Source organism: Vigna radiata, chromosome 10, assembly GCF_000741045.1.
Source record: "Vigna radiata var. radiata cultivar VC1973A chromosome 10, Vradiata_ver6, whole genome shotgun sequence".
Taxonomy (NCBI): Eukaryota; Viridiplantae; Streptophyta; class Magnoliopsida; order Fabales; family Fabaceae; genus Vigna; species Vigna radiata.
The window spans coordinates 9,793,384-9,813,803 of record NC_028360.1 but is presented as its reverse complement, the minus strand read 5'-3'; the positions used below and the strand labels follow the sequence as shown (position 1 = coordinate 9,813,803).

The 20,420-nt window shown below is 32.4% G+C and overlaps 2 protein-coding genes across 2 annotated transcripts in view; both read right to left on the bottom strand.

Annotated features, from left to right (window-relative positions):
* Positions 1-1,280: 1,280 nt before the first annotated feature.
* Positions 1,281-2,775, bottom strand: LOC106774784 (RING-H2 finger protein ATL63). Its single transcript, XM_014661821.2, has one exon. The coding sequence runs from the start codon at positions 2,133-2,135 to the stop codon at positions 1,365-1,367; it is 771 nt and encodes a 256-aa protein (XP_014517307.1). The 5' UTR covers positions 2,136-2,775; the 3' UTR covers positions 1,281-1,364.
* An 8,243-nt stretch (positions 2,776-11,018) lies between these two features.
* Positions 11,019-20,420, bottom strand: part of LOC106776035 (6-phosphofructo-2-kinase/fructose-2,6-bisphosphatase) — a 13,709-nt gene continuing 4,307 nt past the window's right edge. The window contains exons 5-23 of the mRNA XM_014663333.2: positions 19,881-20,072; positions 19,663-19,758; positions 19,135-19,233; positions 18,981-19,010; positions 16,649-16,702; positions 15,944-15,997; positions 15,785-15,862; positions 15,604-15,695; positions 15,474-15,531; positions 15,317-15,391; positions 14,481-14,528; positions 13,342-13,439; positions 12,798-12,873; positions 12,471-12,533; positions 12,275-12,366; positions 12,076-12,144; positions 11,929-11,992; positions 11,775-11,840; positions 11,019-11,325 (exon numbers count right to left, since the gene is read on the bottom strand). Coding sequence (XP_014518819.1) covers positions 11,248-11,325; positions 11,775-11,840; positions 11,929-11,992; positions 12,076-12,144; positions 12,275-12,366; positions 12,471-12,533; positions 12,798-12,873; positions 13,342-13,439; positions 14,481-14,528; positions 15,317-15,391; positions 15,474-15,531; positions 15,604-15,695; positions 15,785-15,862; positions 15,944-15,997; positions 16,649-16,702; positions 18,981-19,010; positions 19,135-19,233; positions 19,663-19,758; positions 19,881-20,072 — 1,482 coding nt within the window. The 3' untranslated portion in view covers positions 11,019-11,247. The remainder of the gene's footprint in view (positions 11,326-11,774; positions 11,841-11,928; positions 11,993-12,075; positions 12,145-12,274; positions 12,367-12,470; positions 12,534-12,797; positions 12,874-13,341; positions 13,440-14,480; positions 14,529-15,316; positions 15,392-15,473; positions 15,532-15,603; positions 15,696-15,784; positions 15,863-15,943; positions 15,998-16,648; positions 16,703-18,980; positions 19,011-19,134; positions 19,234-19,662; positions 19,759-19,880; positions 20,073-20,420) is intronic.

The following is a 20,420-nucleotide window of genomic DNA, read 5'->3' as shown; positions in this document are numbered from 1 at the left end:
CATGGGCACAAGAAGCCAACTGTGAATCTATGCAGCCAAGTTCTGTTTTCTGTATGCAGTATTGACTAAACATTTTTGTCTGGGTCAGGTCAAGCTCTGCATTAAATAGGATGAAGCAGACATCATTTTTAATGGGTTCACTTGCACAGTTTCTTTGACCCACTCCACCCTTGCCTTTTTCATCTACAACTATTCAAACAAATCATCAAAGCCTCTACAGTCACACACTGTGCTTTACATTATGCTTCAATCTCTTTCCTTAAAACACAATGACTAAGGTTATTATCACTAATTCCTCATAGTCAATACAAATAAAATTCTAAGACTGCATGATGGACCCACCACATTGGTTTCCTGCAACCCAGCCACAATTTTTGGAGTAGAGGATCGTGACAGAAAACAACACATCTCAACTCTTGAGGACAATCAATTGCTGATAAAAGGTATATATATAGCATAAAGTGTGACTGCCCAATACAGCACAGTTAAGTGCTTAGTTATTAAGTACTGTATTTTTGTCCTTTTCCTTTGGTTTATGCACCTACCCTTGTTACTTTCCTACTCTACTATGTTCAAAAGAAGCAATAGAGTGTGGTTGCTAGTTCCTAGCTTCATTGCTCTTTAAATACAATCCAGCATAAAGTGATGCTCATAGATTGTCATGGATTTGGTCTAAGCAAAAAGATTTCTTAAGCAGTGAAAGGTAACTGGCCTGTGATGTAAGCATGCAGGTATACCAGCCAATTCAACTTAACCCAATGAAAATTAAAATTGAGAGCTCTAAATATACAAGTTATCAATATGGTTTAAGGAACAATAAGATCAAATCAATTTTATACAAGTGTTTATATTGTATTACATAGAACTAATCCAAATAAAAATACAAATGTTGTTTCCCGTTGGAATTTCTTCTACAACACATTCAATAAGAAGCAACAAGAAGTGGTTTTTGCAGCTTTTAAAACTATGTTTGACTAAATATTCTAAGGCTCCAAATTTACATTTTCAGAAGAAACCCGATCTTAATTTATGCTTTAAGTGTGCACTGGGATTTAAGTTGCAGCAATTTGGACAATTATCCAAACATGCACTGAGCCTTTTATAATTTGATTCTTTTTTGTTAGTAAATGTGATATGAGGACAGTGTTCTTAACATGCTTTAATGACATTCAACAACCTATCTATTAGTGAAATTCAGGAAAAAGAAGAACACGGAAAAAGAAACTTTTGACAGGTTCAAGGTTTAGAATAATTTCTGAGAGGGATGAAACAGAGAAACCTGTAGAGAACCCTAGTTGATGATGCTCATTTCATGGTAAATCGTGTAGAATATACATCTCAAGCATGTAATGAATTAATTTACATTAATTAGCCGATGGGAAAACCTTGCCAAGCATTCTCTCCAAAGAGCACCCCAAAAACGAGGAAGAAGTTTCTGACAGAGAAACACTTGTTCTTGCTCCTCCATTACCATTACCATTCCCGTGATCACTCTCTCTAGTCTCATCGGAACCAGCATCAACCACAATCTCAAAATCAGAACCACCATATTCAGCACCATGATCTCTTGAAGACACAACCTGAGAAGAATCGATCTCAACAACATTTACTACAATGGGGGCTCTACAAATAGGACAATTGGAGTGTGAACTCAACCACATGTCAATGCACTCCACATGAAAACCATGGCCACACTTTGGCAAACACCTTCCCACTTCACCACCCTCAAAGGCACTCAAACAAATCACACATTCAAGTTCTTCATCTTCTTTGGCCCTGTTGTTATGCTCGTAGATGAAGAGAGGAATTGCTCTAATGGTGGAAGAATCCAGGCCTTTGGTTGAGAGGGGTGAGGAGTCTTCTATGTTGAAGCTGTGGAACTGGTGGAACCTAGCCGGGCCAAGGACGTCGGAGACGGTCACCGTCGTTCGGCGGCGGCGGCGGCGTCGGCGGCGGGCGTGCGCCTGAGCCTGTGCCTGAGCAAGGAACCATCTGGCATAGAGGTGTAGAAGGAGGACAAAGAGGATGACAAGGAGAAGGGAAATGATGGCTGCAAGCATGATGTTACTGTTGTCTGAGAAGATGTTCTGAAACATTTGGGTCAACGTGTTGGGCGAGTCAGGTTGGGTTGGCATTGTGAAGAGTGGCCAAAAGGGTGTTTGGTTTTGGCTCAAAGGTGTGGACTTGAAGGGCTTTATTAGGAGGGTGGGTGGCTTAGATTCCTGGTGTCTGTTTGTTTTTTGTGCGCATTTATTTCAGATACATTTGTTCCAAAACTATATCAGATTATGAATATTTCGGAGATAATTTTGAAACTCGATCTCCAGAATAGATAGAAAAATGTAGATAATAGAGTAGATTGGGGCGTAGTTGGTGTATAATTGCTATGTTTTGTTTGTGTCATGTGAAAGTGATTACGTGAGAGTGAAGTTAGTTTTGTATGATGGAATAAAATAGGGGTGTTGGCTGTGGCATAAGATACACTTGCGTGTAGTGGTTAGCAAGAAATTTGTATGTTGTAATGCATTAGTTTGTATAGATTGAAGTAGAAAGGGGTTTTGTTGAAGTCAAAGAAAGAATCCCTGTATCCAAGGAGGAGAGAGTGATGTGATGAGAAAAAGGTGCAGAAATGAAGGACTCGTGAAGGCGACGGCAGCAGAAAGAGGGTGGTTGAAGTTTATTATATTCATGTGGAGCAGTGTACTCTTCTGAATAGTTTATAGAGCAGAGGTTTTTGTAGACCATTTTTTTAGTCCTTGTAAAAAAAGTCATCTATTGGTGATGAAAATGTGTTAGAATTTTAATGAGTTTTTGGTGTGATAGAATGGACCGTACGTGATTTCACTAATGTGGCGAATTTAGGGGATCCCAATCCCAATGCAGAGCCAGAGCATATAATTCCGAGTCAAGATTCTAAAGAAACAAAATTTCATCGGTTAAAAACATTTTTAATTATTAAATTTGACATTAATGAGGAAAAGAAAAGCATATATATCCTATGTTGTGTTATTGTCATGAGGAAGGAATAGATGAATGATAAAATTAAGAAAAAAATGATGGAAACATAAGAGGATGTAGTAGAATTGGGGTAGGGGTGGGCATTATTGTTTCTCTTGACCACCCTATAACCGAAGCTAAATGATAAAAACAACAACAGTAGATATCTTTGCATTTTATGGTGCATGCTTCCGACCACCATTTTAGACATGCCATGCTCTGTGTGTGAATGTTCATATTCATTCACAAAGGCTCGTGAACTCTGACGTATCCCAAACTGCCATCATGTAATTATTGTATCATGCACTTCAAAATTATTGCACCTTTTTCCTTTTAACTTCACTTCTTTTTTTCTTATAAACAATATTTTAACAACTTTTTTATTATAGAACACGTGTCACAATTCTATTGGTCTGTTTGAATTTATTCTAAAAAAATATTTGAAACAGACCAATCACAAATTGACACATATGCGTTGTCAAAAAAAAGTTGTTAAAGAGATTTTTTTCTTTTCTTGTTTCATCCTCACTCTACTCATACGTGCTTTTACTTTCCTTTTTATTCATATGTACTGCATTCTTAATATTAATGCCTTCTTCCTTCCTCTTTCACTCTCATTCTTACATAACAAGAGAATGATTTAAAAATCTAATAATTATGATTCAGAATTCCTTGAGATAAAATTATCATATTTAAAGTATTGTTTATTTTTTAATTCAAAACTTATGTTACAATTTTATCCTGTGTTTAAATTATTTTGACATCAACTTCTAAATAAGAATGTAAAAAAGATGTTCTTTAAAAAAGTGTAATTCTTATATTAGATAGAAAAAGAATTTTCAAAGTAATTCCAATATGATACACATAATGATTTGTAAAGTAATTATTAAGAAAGTACTAGTAAAAAAGTTATTATAATGAATATTTATATTGGATATAATTCATGAGGTATAAAAGGTAATAAAGAAATATGATAATATTTTTTATATTAATAGTAATGATAAAAGGTACACGTGTAGTGACATTTTTATAATAGAAAATAAAATTTGTTATACCAATTTTAATTAATGTAGAAAGTGAAAGCTGTGACATTTTTTTAATAAATAAAAGAACTTTTTATATCAGTTTTAATTATAACTAATATAAAAGTAGTTTTTATTTAATTATTTGTAAAAAGAGTTTTTTATTTATTTAATAAATAAAATTAGAAATTATATTTTGAATGCCTGGATAAGATTAATATTGATAAAATTTTGAGTATGGTGGTGAGAAGGGTTGGTTAGGTGTGAGGTTGTGTTCTGACAGTGAGGATGGGAATAAGTCGAAGAATTCATTGATGAGAGCAGACAACAGAGAAGTCAATATGTAGGTAATAATCATGTCTTTGTCTCTCTACAGGACCTTCTTACATAAAAGATCTGGCAAAGTTGGAGAGAATAGAAATATGATTGATGAAATAAAAAGGTTTAAATCTTTTTGTCCTGAATTATAAGTTGGTGTTGAGTTTAGTTCTCATTTTTAAAAATGTTAATTTTTGGTTTCTAAGTTATAAAAAATGTATTAAATCAGTTCCAGCCGTTAAATATGTACCAAGTTACCATTCAGATATGGAGATTTTGCAATCTTCAAAAAGCCCACAAGTATGAAAGAATATAGATGAGACTGATTTGATACATATTTCATTGATTTAGTTAACGATTATGACTGATTTGATACATTTTTTATAACTTAAGGATCTAAGGTTGACATTTTTAAAAGCGGAGACTAAACTAAACACCAGCTTATAACTTAGAGACCAAAAAAGATTTATACCAAATAAAAAATAATAAATAAACTAACTACATTTAATTAAATAAAAATAGATAAGAAATAAGATAAAATGATGTTTGTTTCATTTAACAAAACTCATAATGATGAGAAGAGTGGAAAGGATATGGGTTATGTGGTAGGAAAATGTTTTTCTTACATTAGGTGTATCACTTGATAATCTATTTTTTAAAGATATTTTGATTATTAAAAAAACTAATTTTTATATTTATAAAAAAAATTAAAGAGTAAAATGGTGGGTGTAAGAATTTATTTTATGTCAAAATTAAAAAAACAAATAATGGAAATAAGATGAAGTGTACTAGGATTTTGTCATTTTTTTTAATTTTGTTTACCAATTATCTTTTAGCAAGTGAAAAGGTGAGAAGGCAAAAAATGTTTTTGCTTGGTTATTTAATAAAATAAAGAAAAATATTCTTCATAAATTCATTTTGAGAAGAAAAAGAGAATGACATATTTTAATGTGTTTAAAAGACAAAATTACTTTTGCTTTTACATATCTCCTTTTCGTCATAGTTATTTAAACTATAATTAAACAAGACAAAAGATCATTTTCATTTTATATTATCTTTTGTGTTTTCGTCCCGTTTCTTTCTTCTGTGACGCAATACTAGATGTGAAAACATTTTTCTAAAGAAAAGGATTTTACTACAATAGAGCATTGTAATGGATATAGGCGAATGAGTGTTTGTAAACATTTAATGAATTAAATTTTTAGACCTCGAATAGAAAAAAAAAATTCAAATAATGTATAGACTATAAAGATGACGTAAGGACGAGTGCTTGAATATATTCGTTTATATCCGAAATAAAATTTCATATTAACATTTTTGTATGAAACTTGTATTTTATCTAAGTTTATTCTTATTAGAAGTTTTTATTTTTGTCTTAAATCTTAAATAGGTTTTTTTTTTTTGCGTATCAATTGGGTCTTTATTATTATAAATTTGATTCAATTAGAAGTTTGCCGTTAAATTCACCTAACGACAGTTTAATACTTGGTTACGTGACATTTTTATTAAGTTTTTTTTTAAAGAAGAAAGGTGATATCGGATTGAGGGAAGGGAAAAAATGGAAGATATAGAAGAATGAATTCCTTCGTTCGAGCAGTATCCAGAGAAAAAAATAATATAACCCAACCATCAACAAAGTCAAATATTTAAGGAAGAAAGGCACCACATAATGAAATCAACCCAAGCAAAATAAAGAACAAGCAGTTCGAGCAGTATCCAGAGAAAAAATAATACAACCTAACCATCAACAGAGGAGTCAAATCCTTAAGGAAGAAAGACACCACAGAATGAAATCAACCCAAGCAAAATAAAGAACAAGCGTATCCAGAGAAAAATTAATACAATCCAACCATCAATAGAAGAGTCAAATCCTTAAGGAAGAAAGGCCCCATAGAATGAAATCAACCCAAGCAAAATAAGGAACAACGAGATGAGAGGATTGGTCATCAACCATCAGTAACGACACTCAAGTCGCCATTGAGAAGATGAAAGACGCAGGTTGCAATTGGAGGTCACCGTGGTGTCGTCCAGCAGTTAGGGCGTCAAGCCATGGTGGTTCGTGAGTGAAAAGGGTTAGGCCTTGTTGAGGCGACGAAGACGGGACGTGGTGGAGCGAGAGAGCTTCTCTCGTGCGCGAAGAGGAGGAGGAATGTTGGGCCTGGAGTTGTGACAGGCGGTGACCCTAGCGGCGATCGGTGACGCTGGCGACAGAAGTGGATGCAGATGCGGTGGTTGGCCTTGCTAGCTGTTAACGGGGAGACGAGAGAGATTCTCTCGCGATCGGGTGAAGAGTAAGAAAAGCGGCACCGGTGAAGGCAACAAACTCCGGTGTAGGCTGGCAGTAGTTTCGGCGGCAAACGTCGTCGCCAGCGACGCATGGACCACGACGGAAATGGGTGCCCCTAGGTTTTTCATTTGCTTTGAGGAGAAAGCCTCTACAATGTCTTTGGAATGAGGATAAGAGTATGAGAAGCCTTGGATTGGGAAGCAAAAAGGCTTTGGTCCTCGTTGGTGATTCATTCTTGTTCATCTCCCACTTTTTCCCTTCCCTCAATTTGATATTATCTTTGCTTTTAAAAAAAATCAATAAAAATGCCACGTAAACAAAGATTTAACTGCCGTTAAGTGAATTTGACGGCAGGTCTTTAATTGAATCAAATTTACATTAATAGGGACTCAATTGATATGCGAAAAAGAAAAAGGACCTATTTAAGATTTTAGACTAAAATAAGGACTTCTGATAAGATTAAACATTTTATCTATGTATATATGGAGATAGAGGTACAATTCCATATGTATCTATCCACCCATGTTTAGGATATCGATTAAATAATTTTTTAATAAAATTAAAAATATCATTAATGATTTAATATAAAATGATTTTAATTTTATTTTTTTAATATCAAATAACAATACAAAAAATTGTATAAATCTTAAATAATTATATAAGAAAATAAAATATTATATATAATTAAAATTGTAACATTAAAAAAAAATATACTTAATAAAAATCTTTACATGAACCGTCGAAAAATTAACATCAAACCTCGTATATTTTACGTCTTAGTTTGACTGTTTCTTAATTAACACTTGCTCACTACTAACATTTCTCTAAACTCACAACATTAAAGTGATCATTGTAAAAGAGAAAACAAACACACAATCAGACAAGAACAACAAGAGGAAGCTAATATCAAAAGAAACAAACATGGGATATCAGAATTCATCATACATAAAGCTCATACCAAATTAAACAAACATCCTAGGCATACCATGAACCTAGACCTGACCATCCGGATAAGGTATAAATGTTGAACTATGTCGGGTCATGCACTTGATGGCCTCTACTGCTTTACAAAGTCATTACCAATAGATTTCACCCTACCATACACACAAGGTTGGTCTATTCTGCATCTTAGGCCATAATGGAACACCTATAATAGGACCTTCTGTTACTTTCACCACATGTACCACTTCTCCCTAATTGAGAATAAATGACCATTATAGTGTTAGGATAACCTCCAAGACTGAGCTTCTACATTTATACCAACAATACTTGAAGCAACCACCAATAATTTCTCCATAAAAACTCTTATAAAACACATTTTCCATACATACATAACACATCCACTACCACTATATATTCAAAGTTATATTATTGAACATGAGAATAATCATCATACCATTTATATCGAAACATATAAGAGGAATGAGAATAGAACAACCCAAGGATGACAACCCTAGTCACCTAGTACCTAAATCCTGGCACCTAATGAACACAAGCTTGCTCAACGAGCAGATCTTATCACCCAATGAGAGCTCAAACAGAAAGCTTCTCTAGCCTAGCGAGCTAACTCGTCTAGCCTTTGAATCTCACTACCAAAAACACCCATTACTCATTCAGCAAGCCACTTACTCGCTAATCGACTTTGCAGAATTCTATAAAACATCGATTTTGTAGAATTTTCACCTCTCAACCTTACATTTTCAAACTCCCTTACCTCCACATGCATTTACTGCTTCCAATTAACATTCTAAAACTCGATTGAATCTATTCAAGTGTTTTTGACTCAACTCAAACCCATTAGACTTACCTTTCTATGAATTTCTAACTTACTCCAACTAAAATACTACTTTATAGCTTATAACTCAATTCCATCGTTTCTAACATAGAACTTGACTGCTTACAAGTCTAAATAAGTAAAAAAATCACATAACAACAGGCCTCAAATCCTCCACTTTAGCATAAACCCTATACTTTATAATCTCACTAGTCAAAACCCCTAAATTGAACCTAAAACTACCCAAAACACAACCCATTGACTACCAACCCTTTCTATAACAGATTTATGCTAACTCAAAGCTCCAACAAGTTTTAAATGATCACAAAATTGATCTTAAAACTCATTTTCCCCCTTTGACCATTACTTTAAAACCTCACCTACTAAAACCCCTAAATTTCAACCAAAACAACCCCTTAACACTTATCTTTCACTGCTTATAGTCCTACAACAATATTTATACACAATGAGACCATAATACAACATCAAGAACACTTCAACCAGTACCAATAATCAATCAAAACCAAAATCATTCATTAGCATATCAACATCACACACACAAAGTTATCTCTATCCTTACATATCCAAACACAACTTATCACAATTTAGTAAACATAACTCATACATCATGACATGAAATTAAAGACAAATAAATTAGCTTCTCTTACCTTTTTAAAAGACCAAACCACTCTAAAGAACCATATATATATATATATATATATATATATATACACCGCTCTCATAGCTAAAAGAGCTTTATTTGTACCTATAGCCAACGAAAAACAATCAGAGTATACCGTTAGAACCACTAATCAACAAAGACTAAAACTGAAGACTAAAAAGACACATGCAAGCTGAGTGGGACCCGCATGCAATAGATAAAGAAAGGATCAGAGAAAAGAGATCAAAACTTAACTTTCTCGAGTCTGAATTGAAGAGCTCGATGTCAGAATCACTCTTACCGTCTTAGTTCTTCAATTAGATAAATAGAGAAAAAGAACTCGTAGAGAAAGGTTATAAAAGTTAGAGAACTCTAAAAAAATATTTTCTAAAGATGATCTATTTTAAAATAATGAAATTAGTTTATAACAAAACTATTTATATTAAAATCATCTTATATTAAAATAATCGAGTTTCATTATTTTTAAACCACTACCATTTCTAAAATACCATTTTCTTTTATAATTTTTCAAAAATTGTATGACAATTATAACATTTTTTTATTAATGTTAGTTAAAAGGCTATTACATACAATTGAAATTTTATGACAATTATAACATTTACTTTTTTTCTTGCTAATGTTGAAAGAGAAAGTGCATTGGAAATCTTAGTGAATATCCAATTATTGAGAGAAAATAAAAAATGTAATAAAAGAAGTATTTTTTAAATTAAATGAAAATAAGAACTAAAGAAAAAGTAAAAATATTTATTTTAGGTCACTATCAAATGAATATTCGAATTCAACTCGATGATATTAGAGTTTACATTTCTACCATAAATAATACGTCATTTAAATAAAACCAAATGAAAAAAAAAATAATTAATGTTTTATATTAATAAAAAATATCTTGAAGTTCTAAATAAACTTTAAAAAAATATGAAAAATGATTATATAACACCTCTAGATACAAATATCTTTAAATATAAGTTCATACGTCTTCCCTAATAAAAGTATTATAATTATAATAAAACTAAAATACTAAACTCTTGCCCAAATAAAATTATGACGCCATAGACGACGCATATATATATATATATATATATATATATATATATATATATATATATATATATATATAAGTTACCAAGGACTTAAAAGTAGCAATTGATGACAATTCTATAAATAACAAAAAGATAAATACGTCTATAAAATCATCTACATTAACAAAATACTGTTAACCTCAAAAATACCATAAAAAATTGATTTAAAGACTTGTGATAAAATGATAATCCATATTCCTACTATATTTAATCCATGTAAAGCGACTAAATATATAAAAATAAAGTCTTATCAACCATTGATTTAAAACCATTTAAATATTGCAAAGTACTTTAATTAAAATTAACAACAAAATCATATATATTGTCCATTTTACATTTATTTAGTTTGGAGTAGACAAGTTCATATCAAAAGAGGAGTGAATGATATGCAAAAATTGGGAAAAAATACCGTATTAAAGGACTAAAAGTTAAGATGGAAAAGTTTCAAACCGAACACTTTAAGAATAAGAAATTTAAAAAATAACTAAACTTTTACATTTATAAGCTAATTTTACATAATATTTTTAAATTATTATTTTTAATTTTATATATACATTACTTTTAACTTGTAATATTAATACTATTTTATTATTGATTAAAAGACATATTATTAATTGACATAATTTTAGTCATATTCATGATGATAAATATTTTGAGTGACCAATTTTATCTTATTTTGGATAACATAAAAATGTAATATAATATGTATTTATATTGATTACTTGATGAATGAAGAGATATGAGTTTTCTTAGAGTAAAACTTGACAAAATTCATTTCATTTTTTCCACTGCCAGTGATATTTAAAAAAAAAAAAAAAAACAAAGAATTATCACACAACACTTATAATAGTATGGCGTGTGTATTAACTGAATATAGTATTTGTGAAAGATATGTCATTTACAGTTGAAGTGAAACAACATTGAATTTGAAGAGCATTAACTTGCCTTCAATATGGTAATTTTGAACAATGTAGTCCATTCAGGGCAATATTACATTTTGCCAATAAATTGAAATGATAAGAATGGATAATGGTTCTAACAGCATAGTTAAAGTATAGTAAAAGAAAGAAACTTTTCTTCAACTCATTTCAGTCCATTAGTTTGTATCTTTTTTCTTGGACACCCGTGACTCCCATTTGTATCTCAATTATGGTATGAAGAGGAACCTGGAAATCACAAATCTCACTTTAGATATCTTCATTTTCATCATCACTCACCAACTGACATGATGAACACCAAAATTTCTAAGCAAAAAGTAAATATAAGGGTAGGAAAGTAAGGCAATATTCATTCCATTAATTAACCAGAAACTGTAGTTTATGCTTTCTAAACTCTTCTTCGATTTAGTACTTGAGATTTTACACATTGTTAGAAATGATTCACTCTTTCTAGACATGTTTTAGTACAGAAGTATCCATGCATCATTTCATTTAAAGTATTACCAAGATAAAACACCAAATCTGATTGGAGAATAGTAATAAGATCAAGACTGGTGATACTGTGTTCAGGTTTTTCTCATTTTCTTATCAAGACAATTAGACCAAAGCATCACCGAACTCCATGTTTCATATGCAACAATCTGGTAAACATATATGACACAAGTTCAGATAACAACCTCAATATGTGGAATTTCATTCAAAGGCCTGTCAGCAAAATATGCATATAGTGCCCTCAAAACTGCCTGCAATGAGAAGAGTATGGGAAAACCTCACTGATTAGAACAAGACAACCATAGAAGCAGGGATTTAGCTTAATGTCTTGCGTACAACCTGGTGAGATACCACAACAACAGGTGCTCGCTGTCGCTCAAGCTCTATAATTACAGGTTCTAACCTGTATTATTAGTAAAAGTGGAGTTATTTGTATCAGGAAAGTTGAAGCAAGGAGCTGAATAATGTTCATAGCATAAAATGAACCTTTGAATAACATCCAAGTAAGACTCGCCACGAGGATAACGATACCTAAGCTTGTCCATCTTGCGAGACCTGCAACATGAAAAGAAGAGGGGTGGGATCGTAACCATGACTTGATTATCTTCTAACCCCAAAACCAAAAAGAATTTTTCCATAGTGCTTATTTGATATCTGATAAAGAAAGTCCAAGTTTGCAACGTACTCATATTCCTCTGGCATGTTTTTCTTGATTTCAGCATATGTCATACCATCACACACCCCTGCATTTATCTCATCAAGTGCACGCCATTGTATCTAACATATAGATAGTAGGTCATAATGTGTAAATTTGTGAACTTATTTCTAGTGAAATAAAAAACATTGTACTACACAACAATAAGCTTAAGATTGACATTTACCTTGGGAAACCCAACAATTGGACTTGCTGTCAGAATTGTTCGTTGTAGTGTACTAGTCCATATCTAGACAACCAGTTAAAAAAATCACAAACCATCCATCACTTTAACACTTGCTTATATTATAGATGCTGTTTAGCAGATTCGCATAAATGATGTATAATCATCGGCACTAGAACACAGTTCAACAAAAATGCTATATGCAAATTTAGCAGGCAAGGACTTAGCCATATATGTGTCGAAAGATAATAGCTTCAAGCATCAAGTTTGTTTGGGCCTTGAATTTCAAGGAAAATGAGAGATTGAATCTATACAGTTGATGAAGCTTACAGAAGCAGCCCGTTCTGATTTGAGACGCTTTCCAACAAACTTGGCAAGTTTCTTTGAATAAAGTTCCCCAGCCTCACTGTAATAACAAATTGCAGAGCTCTAGGAATTTAGCCAAATATTAAAAATGATTCTAAGAAATGCCAGATATCACATTGAAAAGAGACTACTTACTTACTGAGCCAACATTCAAACATGAGAAATATTTTACCATTTCAAACATGAATGGAAGTCCTTGAATTTATTATCTAATAACCCTTTGTCTTCCCTCAGAAACCAATGTGACATTACACTTGAAGTCAACAAGCCATATTTCTACAATTGAAAGGGGTGAGGGGGAGATTGAAGAAGAAGAACACAGGGAATCTTAAAGGTTCCAATAATAAAACCCCACTTTCTACAACGTAGTTGTTAATAAATCAAAACAGTGGTCAGATTGTTCGTGTACTGATTTATATTCATATCTCTTCCTTCTCTACGTCTAATATCACCCTCAATTTTAAATTTACATTGAATAGCAACTTATAGACCAAAACTAAGAAAATACCTTATTGCAGTATCTCCTCCAATTCTGCCTCTCACATTATCCTGACTTTCCCCATGTCGAGTAAGTAATATTGGGCGTGGAGTAAGATGTGTATTTACCTGCCTCACATAAATTAAGGTTCATAAAAAGTGTGAAAATTAAATAGAAGAAAAGTTCTGTTTATTCATAAGAAAGTGGCATTGATACAGAGTCAATGCATTACTTTGTAGATATTAGTTTTATAAAATACATAACTTTTTCCAATCATTAATCTTCTATACAAACCATTTTCATTTTATAACTATGACACCAAGACAAGCATGTCCATTTAAGTCAAATTTAGACTGAGCAGTGAAATATCCTCAGTACCATTTTCCAGGGATAATAACATGCATTTATGATTGAATATAAAAAACTAGTTAATTAGCTCATGTTCCATAAAGTTAACATGAGTCAACTTGGACATTATATTAGCTACCTAATAATTATCGTAAACCTCTCTTATGTAAGCATACAATGCAATGGTTCAACTCGATAATATTCTACCCTTAATCTGGTCAAGAATTCCAAACCCCGGCCTACTAAATTTAATATTTCACTTTCCTGCATCATGTCGTCAGCATTATTCCTAACACAAAATTGAAGAAACATAATATGCTAATAATCAATAGCTATCCATCTTGTCCAAAGTCTACAAAAGCCACTTTGTTCTTTCAGATAGAGTAGAATTCCTCAGGATTTGAATTCAGCTAAAAAAACTTTGCATTTGAGGACTTATAATGAAAGTATCATAAAAATGTTCTCTTGATTTTTAGAAGATTTTGTTCTTGCCTCTGACCTATAAACGGTTAAGTCAAACCTTGCCAAGAAAAAGCATTGTATCCTAAAAGAACACTGACTTTTCACAAGATCAATTGTGAAAGCTCAACTATGCATTTAATCACATAAGTCAACCAAATTATTTAAATCACATAATGATGGTTAATTTTAAGGAACTTTGTACCTTCAAAGGATAAAAGTTCAGAGTGATATGTCATTTACATTTTGCCAATATTGGGTAAAGTAAGTATATTAATCAACTTAATTGTTTATTTTGTTTGTGCATGTATGCAACTATTCGACAGTAATTTTGGTATTTAACTACATTTAACAAAGCTTACCAAGAAAAAGACAATTCGTCCAGGAAGGTAACCACTGATATTGTTCACCTAGACCAAAAGACAGATGTTATTAACAATTAACAAATCAAAGCCACACTTGAAACTAAATTGGTAGAGGAAAACTCAAGGACATGCACACAGGTACTTCAATCTTAGTTAGTGTTCACAAAAGTAAGAAGACCCATGAATTCTAAGACAAGAAAAAAGGTCTGAATTCAGTGCTTAACCACTCTGTCAGTTATCACGAGTTCGCCCACCCATCAATATAATTTAAATCACTAAAACTCTTCCTAGCTTGTCGGTCTTCTACTATGCTAGTTCAGATGCTTTTTAGTGACCTATTGTACACCATAACACTTTCATACGATAGCAATACTCCTTTCAAATACTAATTCTTCACAGCACAAACACATCTTGACGACATGGAATAAATAAATAAGACAAAGAGAAATAAAAAATGCTATAATGATTTAAAGTTACGTGTTAAAGTAAACAATTTCAATTTCCAAGATACTGTAATTAAGATGTCATGCAACACAATTTACATCTAGTTTCTATTAGAGTCTGGTAAAAATTACTAACGTGACCTAAGTCACTGAATGAAGAGAGCCGGTTCCCAAACCAGCTATGTCCATTGTAGATGGAACAACATGAAGGAAAGGGAAATAACACATTCACTATGCTGCTGAACTACACATTTTTTAACATTTTTGCATCTTCTACAATTATCAACACACGCTAATCACATCACAGAATATTACTACCATACAAGAAATCTCTGACTAGCCAACTTAACAATCAACTACGTAAAAGGATTATGTTCAATGAAAGCTTACTTGTATTTGTCCACCATGTCCACTGACCATATCAATCATTTTTATGTAAGATCCTTCATTTACAGGTTCATATGCCTGGTGCATGGAATCAACATTATTTAAGGAAAAAGCTCAGCTTGAACAGTCATTAAAAGAACATGGTATGATATACACATACCTTTTCATAATTGGCAAGACGGTTTTTAAAGTCTTGCAATCCAGCCTCAAAATCTGGCCTGCATAAGAAAGTTAATTGCATATGTATCCATATAGCCATCAAAATATCACAGGTTTTAAATGAACATTACTCTTCTGCATAATCAGGACTTTGCTGAATTTTCAGACGGATATTCCTTTCAATTATATTTACATCATTGCATATTGTTTCAAGGAAGATTATCTGCAATGAAAACACAACTATGATCAGAACATTTCAAAGTAAATATATTATTCATATTGTATGCTTATTTCAGTTCCATCTTTGACTACCTTGCATCTTCCTTTAGCCAATTTCATCAGCATATCTCTTCGTTCCTTGCTACTGTTTGTAGCATCAAATATCCCAACCTAAATCAAATTAAAACTTAACAAATAAATAGATAAATAACACATTAAAATAACAAAAATATACGACAAAAATGAACTTACCTGGCCGCCTTCTTGCATCCAAGAGAACATATCTTCAAATGCCAGTGCTGCTACCTAATGGCACGTGATATATTAAAACTATGTACACAGAGAAAGGGTCAACGTGGTGTCAACTTTATGAGAAACATTATAAATCAAATATTTGAAGTAACACTATATTGAAAGTTAACACGGTCTAAAAACGTTGATGCCTGCTAGTATGAATTTTTCTTTTGTTTAATTTATTCTAGATTAGCTGGGTGGGTTTACTTTATATTAACAGACTTCTTCAAAATAAATTGGATGACAGTACTAGCATTTCTTGCGAAGAAACACTACTTTAACAAAGGAACACATATAAAATATTAATTTTCTTTGAGGTCTTGTGCTATGCTGTACTTCATGCAGAGTATTCGAACATGATAAATATTACTTTTATTCAAGAAACAGTGGCATGGATGATTCAGGAAACAAAAACAGTCAATTTGGCTTCCTTGGAAGGCCCAATAACAAAAGTTTGTTAAATGAACAAAATTCAAGAAATAATAGTCCCATGGAAAGATTCAACAAAATATAGCACCAAAAAAATCATAGAATTTTAAATAATTAGTAATAATAAACAATTATGGCTTAGCATGCATGCTATAGGTTTTATTAGGTCAGTTATCACAGACCTGCAGCTAACCTACTAATATTAAATAATAATAAGAAATAGATAAAAACTACCTCATTGCGTGCCTCCATGCCTTCAGGATTATCAGCTCGAAAGAAATCAGCAGACTGCAGAGAAGAATGACATGATTAAGATTGCCCAAGGAAATCTGAGGCTACTGGTGCAACATTTTGATTTCCAGAACATATCATTTAGAAAGGGAATCATGTCAGGAGACCCACATTTATTAGGACGAGCTACCTGATGTGGTACTTAAGCTTTAAGGCTCTCCTATCAAGTGGACTATGTGCCAAAGTCCTAACAATTGATACGTCTGTTCAGTGTTGGGTTGCAGAAAGGGATAACAACAATAGCTGGAGGTCAGTATCCATAAAGTGAAGCTGTCGTGGACCTTAACCCTTAAAGGGGGTCACAGTGTTAAGAATCCCACATTGAGTAGGGTGAGACTCTTCACCTAAAGGATTAGTCCTTTGGTTTGTCTGAAGGATTAAGTCATTATAGAAAATAGAATCTGTCAAGTAGTGCATATTCCATTTGCTTTTCTCTTTGTTATATTACACACACACAAATTTCCTGGAAGAGTGAAAGGCAGAGAATTATAATTTCATGCTTTTGAATATATATATATATATATAGGCAGGGAATTATCATTTCATTCCTATTCCTATTCCTACTTTCATAGTCTTAGTTGGATATCATTAATCAATAGAATAGTATCCTATTCTATTGCCTCATTATGTGGAAACTTTTCAACTACAAGACATTATATTTGAACATCACGATAATAGGATTATAAAATTCATTCTTGGAGTGTTAGCTCAATATAACAGATTCTTCAACTGTTTAGAATACTATACTTTCAACCTTCCATTTTATGTACGAATTTCATTATGCATACATTCAAGTTCAGCACAAGGAAACTGTAACAATATTATATTTTCATATTTCAATCCCACAGGGCTTTCACTTGAAAGGGTGTTATAAAAACATATTTTTTTGTCTCCCACAGCTTAATAGCTAAGCTTTTAGGTCAAGTGATTTGGATTCATTAAGAAGTGGATCCTCGTGAATACCTGTTTTAAGGATAAATAAACTGAATTGCTTACTTACTAATTGAAGCCAATGTCTATTATCTACAAATGAAAGGTCACACAGTCGTTTAAAAAAATGAAAAATAGTTGACACCTTACACCTGAACAGAATCTACACATGAATTTTGTTCTCAATTTTTGATGAATTTACAAAATAGGACATTGAGGCGTGGGTTTTAAAAAGTGCTACATTTTGGTTCCATAAAAAAGGGATGGAACAGAGGAGAACATATAGAACAGATCGTTATTTCCATTTTGCTCTGTATGAATGTGAAATGCTACATCAGTACAGAATTTGACATCACACTCATAATTATTTCCCTAACGTATAAAATTCCCAAATCATGAAAACCAGCACCCCACTAAAATGATCATGAAGTCCCTGAGCATCAACAACTGTAGGCTTCTCTGCAATGTGAACTCCCTAGCTATTCAAACTAGATTTCCTTTCTGACCCACTGTCGAACGAGTAATGCTGCAAGCATACCCATTCAGGCACAAAATGTCACATTCCTACACAACATTTCATTGGTGGTGGAGCTGGGTCAACTATTCAATTGAATGATATTGAGCATGCTTCCATTTTCTTCTACAGAAACAAGTGGGCCAGTTCTTTCCAAATTATGCTTATTTTCATGTTCACATTCCTGCCTATATTTAAAACTCACAAATACAAATCAATATCTACCAGAGGGACAGCAATGAAAGTGATAATAAATACAGAAGTTGTAGGTGTGTCAAACCAAAACCCTGCCTAGGGTTATCTCATAACTGAGAGGAGTAGTATGTGTGTATGTATGGAGCATTGCTCTAGTTAAAAAGACACAATCACTAACCATCAAAGTTTTAGCAAATTATCCACTTAATTACCTTCTTTTCACTTTTTAAACTCTAAGCCTATTCCAAGGTATGGAACTTGAGTCCCACAAGAGAAGAGATTCTTGTGAGAGGTTTATAGTGCCTTGAGCTCTGTAACTACAATCACTAGCTTATATGGAGGAATTCTACTAAGGTTCTTATCAAATGGTATCAGAACTTTCTACCACACTTTCTTCACCGTATACTTTCTGCATTACCATGAACCAGATATTCTTATGATGATCAGTATCACGCATCAGTATATAGTACTACATGCAATGCAACGAGGGAAACAAATAAAAGAAAAAAATAAAGCAACAACTATATAAGTGAGACAACACTTTTCTGCAATCATAACTTTTGTTATTCAATATACGTAGCTATGCATATAATCATTAAATGAGAAGGCAAAAATTATTTCACACATAAACATTACCTGATTAACTCCATGCTTAAGGCGACGATACTGTGACATAAAAAAAAAGTGTTAATCTTCAAAGCTCATACATGAGAATTAATGTATTTCCAGTTTATTACTAAGTCAAAGTATATTGATCAAATAAATGAATTGTGTTAAGAATGTGAACAACCTTCCCAACATTGAAGTGTTTGGTATTATGACCTAACCAACGAAGATATCTTGTAAGTTTAGCTGCTGTGAAAGTTTTACCTCGGGCGGGCAGACCCACCTACATAAAAGTAATTTCTAAATTCAAGCTTTTGGCATATATTCTAAAGTAACTTACAACTAGAACTCCACATTGCACAATAAAAAACAGTGACCAAGAATTAATAAAACTATGGATATTAATGAGAAATTAGTGCAGCAGATAAATGAAGAATTCAAGAAAATTTTTGATATAAAACAAATAAATATTATTCAGATTGGTCCTAAACATTTAATAGTCAAAGGCTTAAATAGAATGCATAATGAAAAGGATAATGGGAAACAAGATAGAAACTACTATAGGGAACTATACAAGATAGAAATAATCATAGGAAACTAAATCTCTCGTAACAGAATAGAAACCAGGAAACAAAATCGTCCCATGACAAAAGAGAAACTAATTACCAAGATTAGAATCTGTAAGTAAATACTCATCATGCCAGAATAATACCAGGATAATTGCCAAATGTCTATCTTCCTTGGGACCCATCATCTGATCAGCAACAGCTGCAGCAGCAACAGCTCCAGCAGCAGCTGGCATTGAATTCTATCAATAAAAAGGCAAAGGAAAAGAAACGATTATTTGTGAACAACCTCACAACATGATAAGTTACTTGACATGCAATAAATTTGAACAATAAACAAGAAATGGAAATCATTTACACACACCTTAGTATCAGCAGAAAAAATATTTGAACTAGAAGATTTTACAAGTCTAGGAGATCCAACACCTCTATCAACAAAAAGTCCCCTCTGACTCTCTTGCCTTTGCAGAGGCGAAAATGTTCCCACTGACTTGGATTCAACCATTCCAGAACTTTGAAACGTCTTAGATGAATCAGGAACGATAACCTCCATCTCCTGATTGGAACATCAGCATAACCTATTAGATGTAATGAATTACGTGTTGCAGGATTAAGAGTCAATGTAAATGTTATAATTACGTAAACAAGAAGATGATTCTATATAATCAGGAATATCTAACATTTTTATTTATTTCCATATTATTTCTTTATTATTTGAGGATATCAAATCTCCTCTATATATTGTATTAATTCCTTATTAGGTAACATAAATAAAGCACCCCTGTTATCACACACACACACACACATATCCTCTAAGATTTTAAGTTATTTGTTACTCGTAAGGGTAAAAAGGTGGGTAGGTATATCTCTCATTTATGTATATATATATATATATATATATATA

What these genes read in the sequence shown, in the direction of transcription:
- LOC106774784 (XM_014661821.2), bottom strand. Translation starts at nt 2,135, where the DNA reads ATGCCAACCCAACCTGACTCGCCCAACACGTTGACCCAAATGTTTCAG.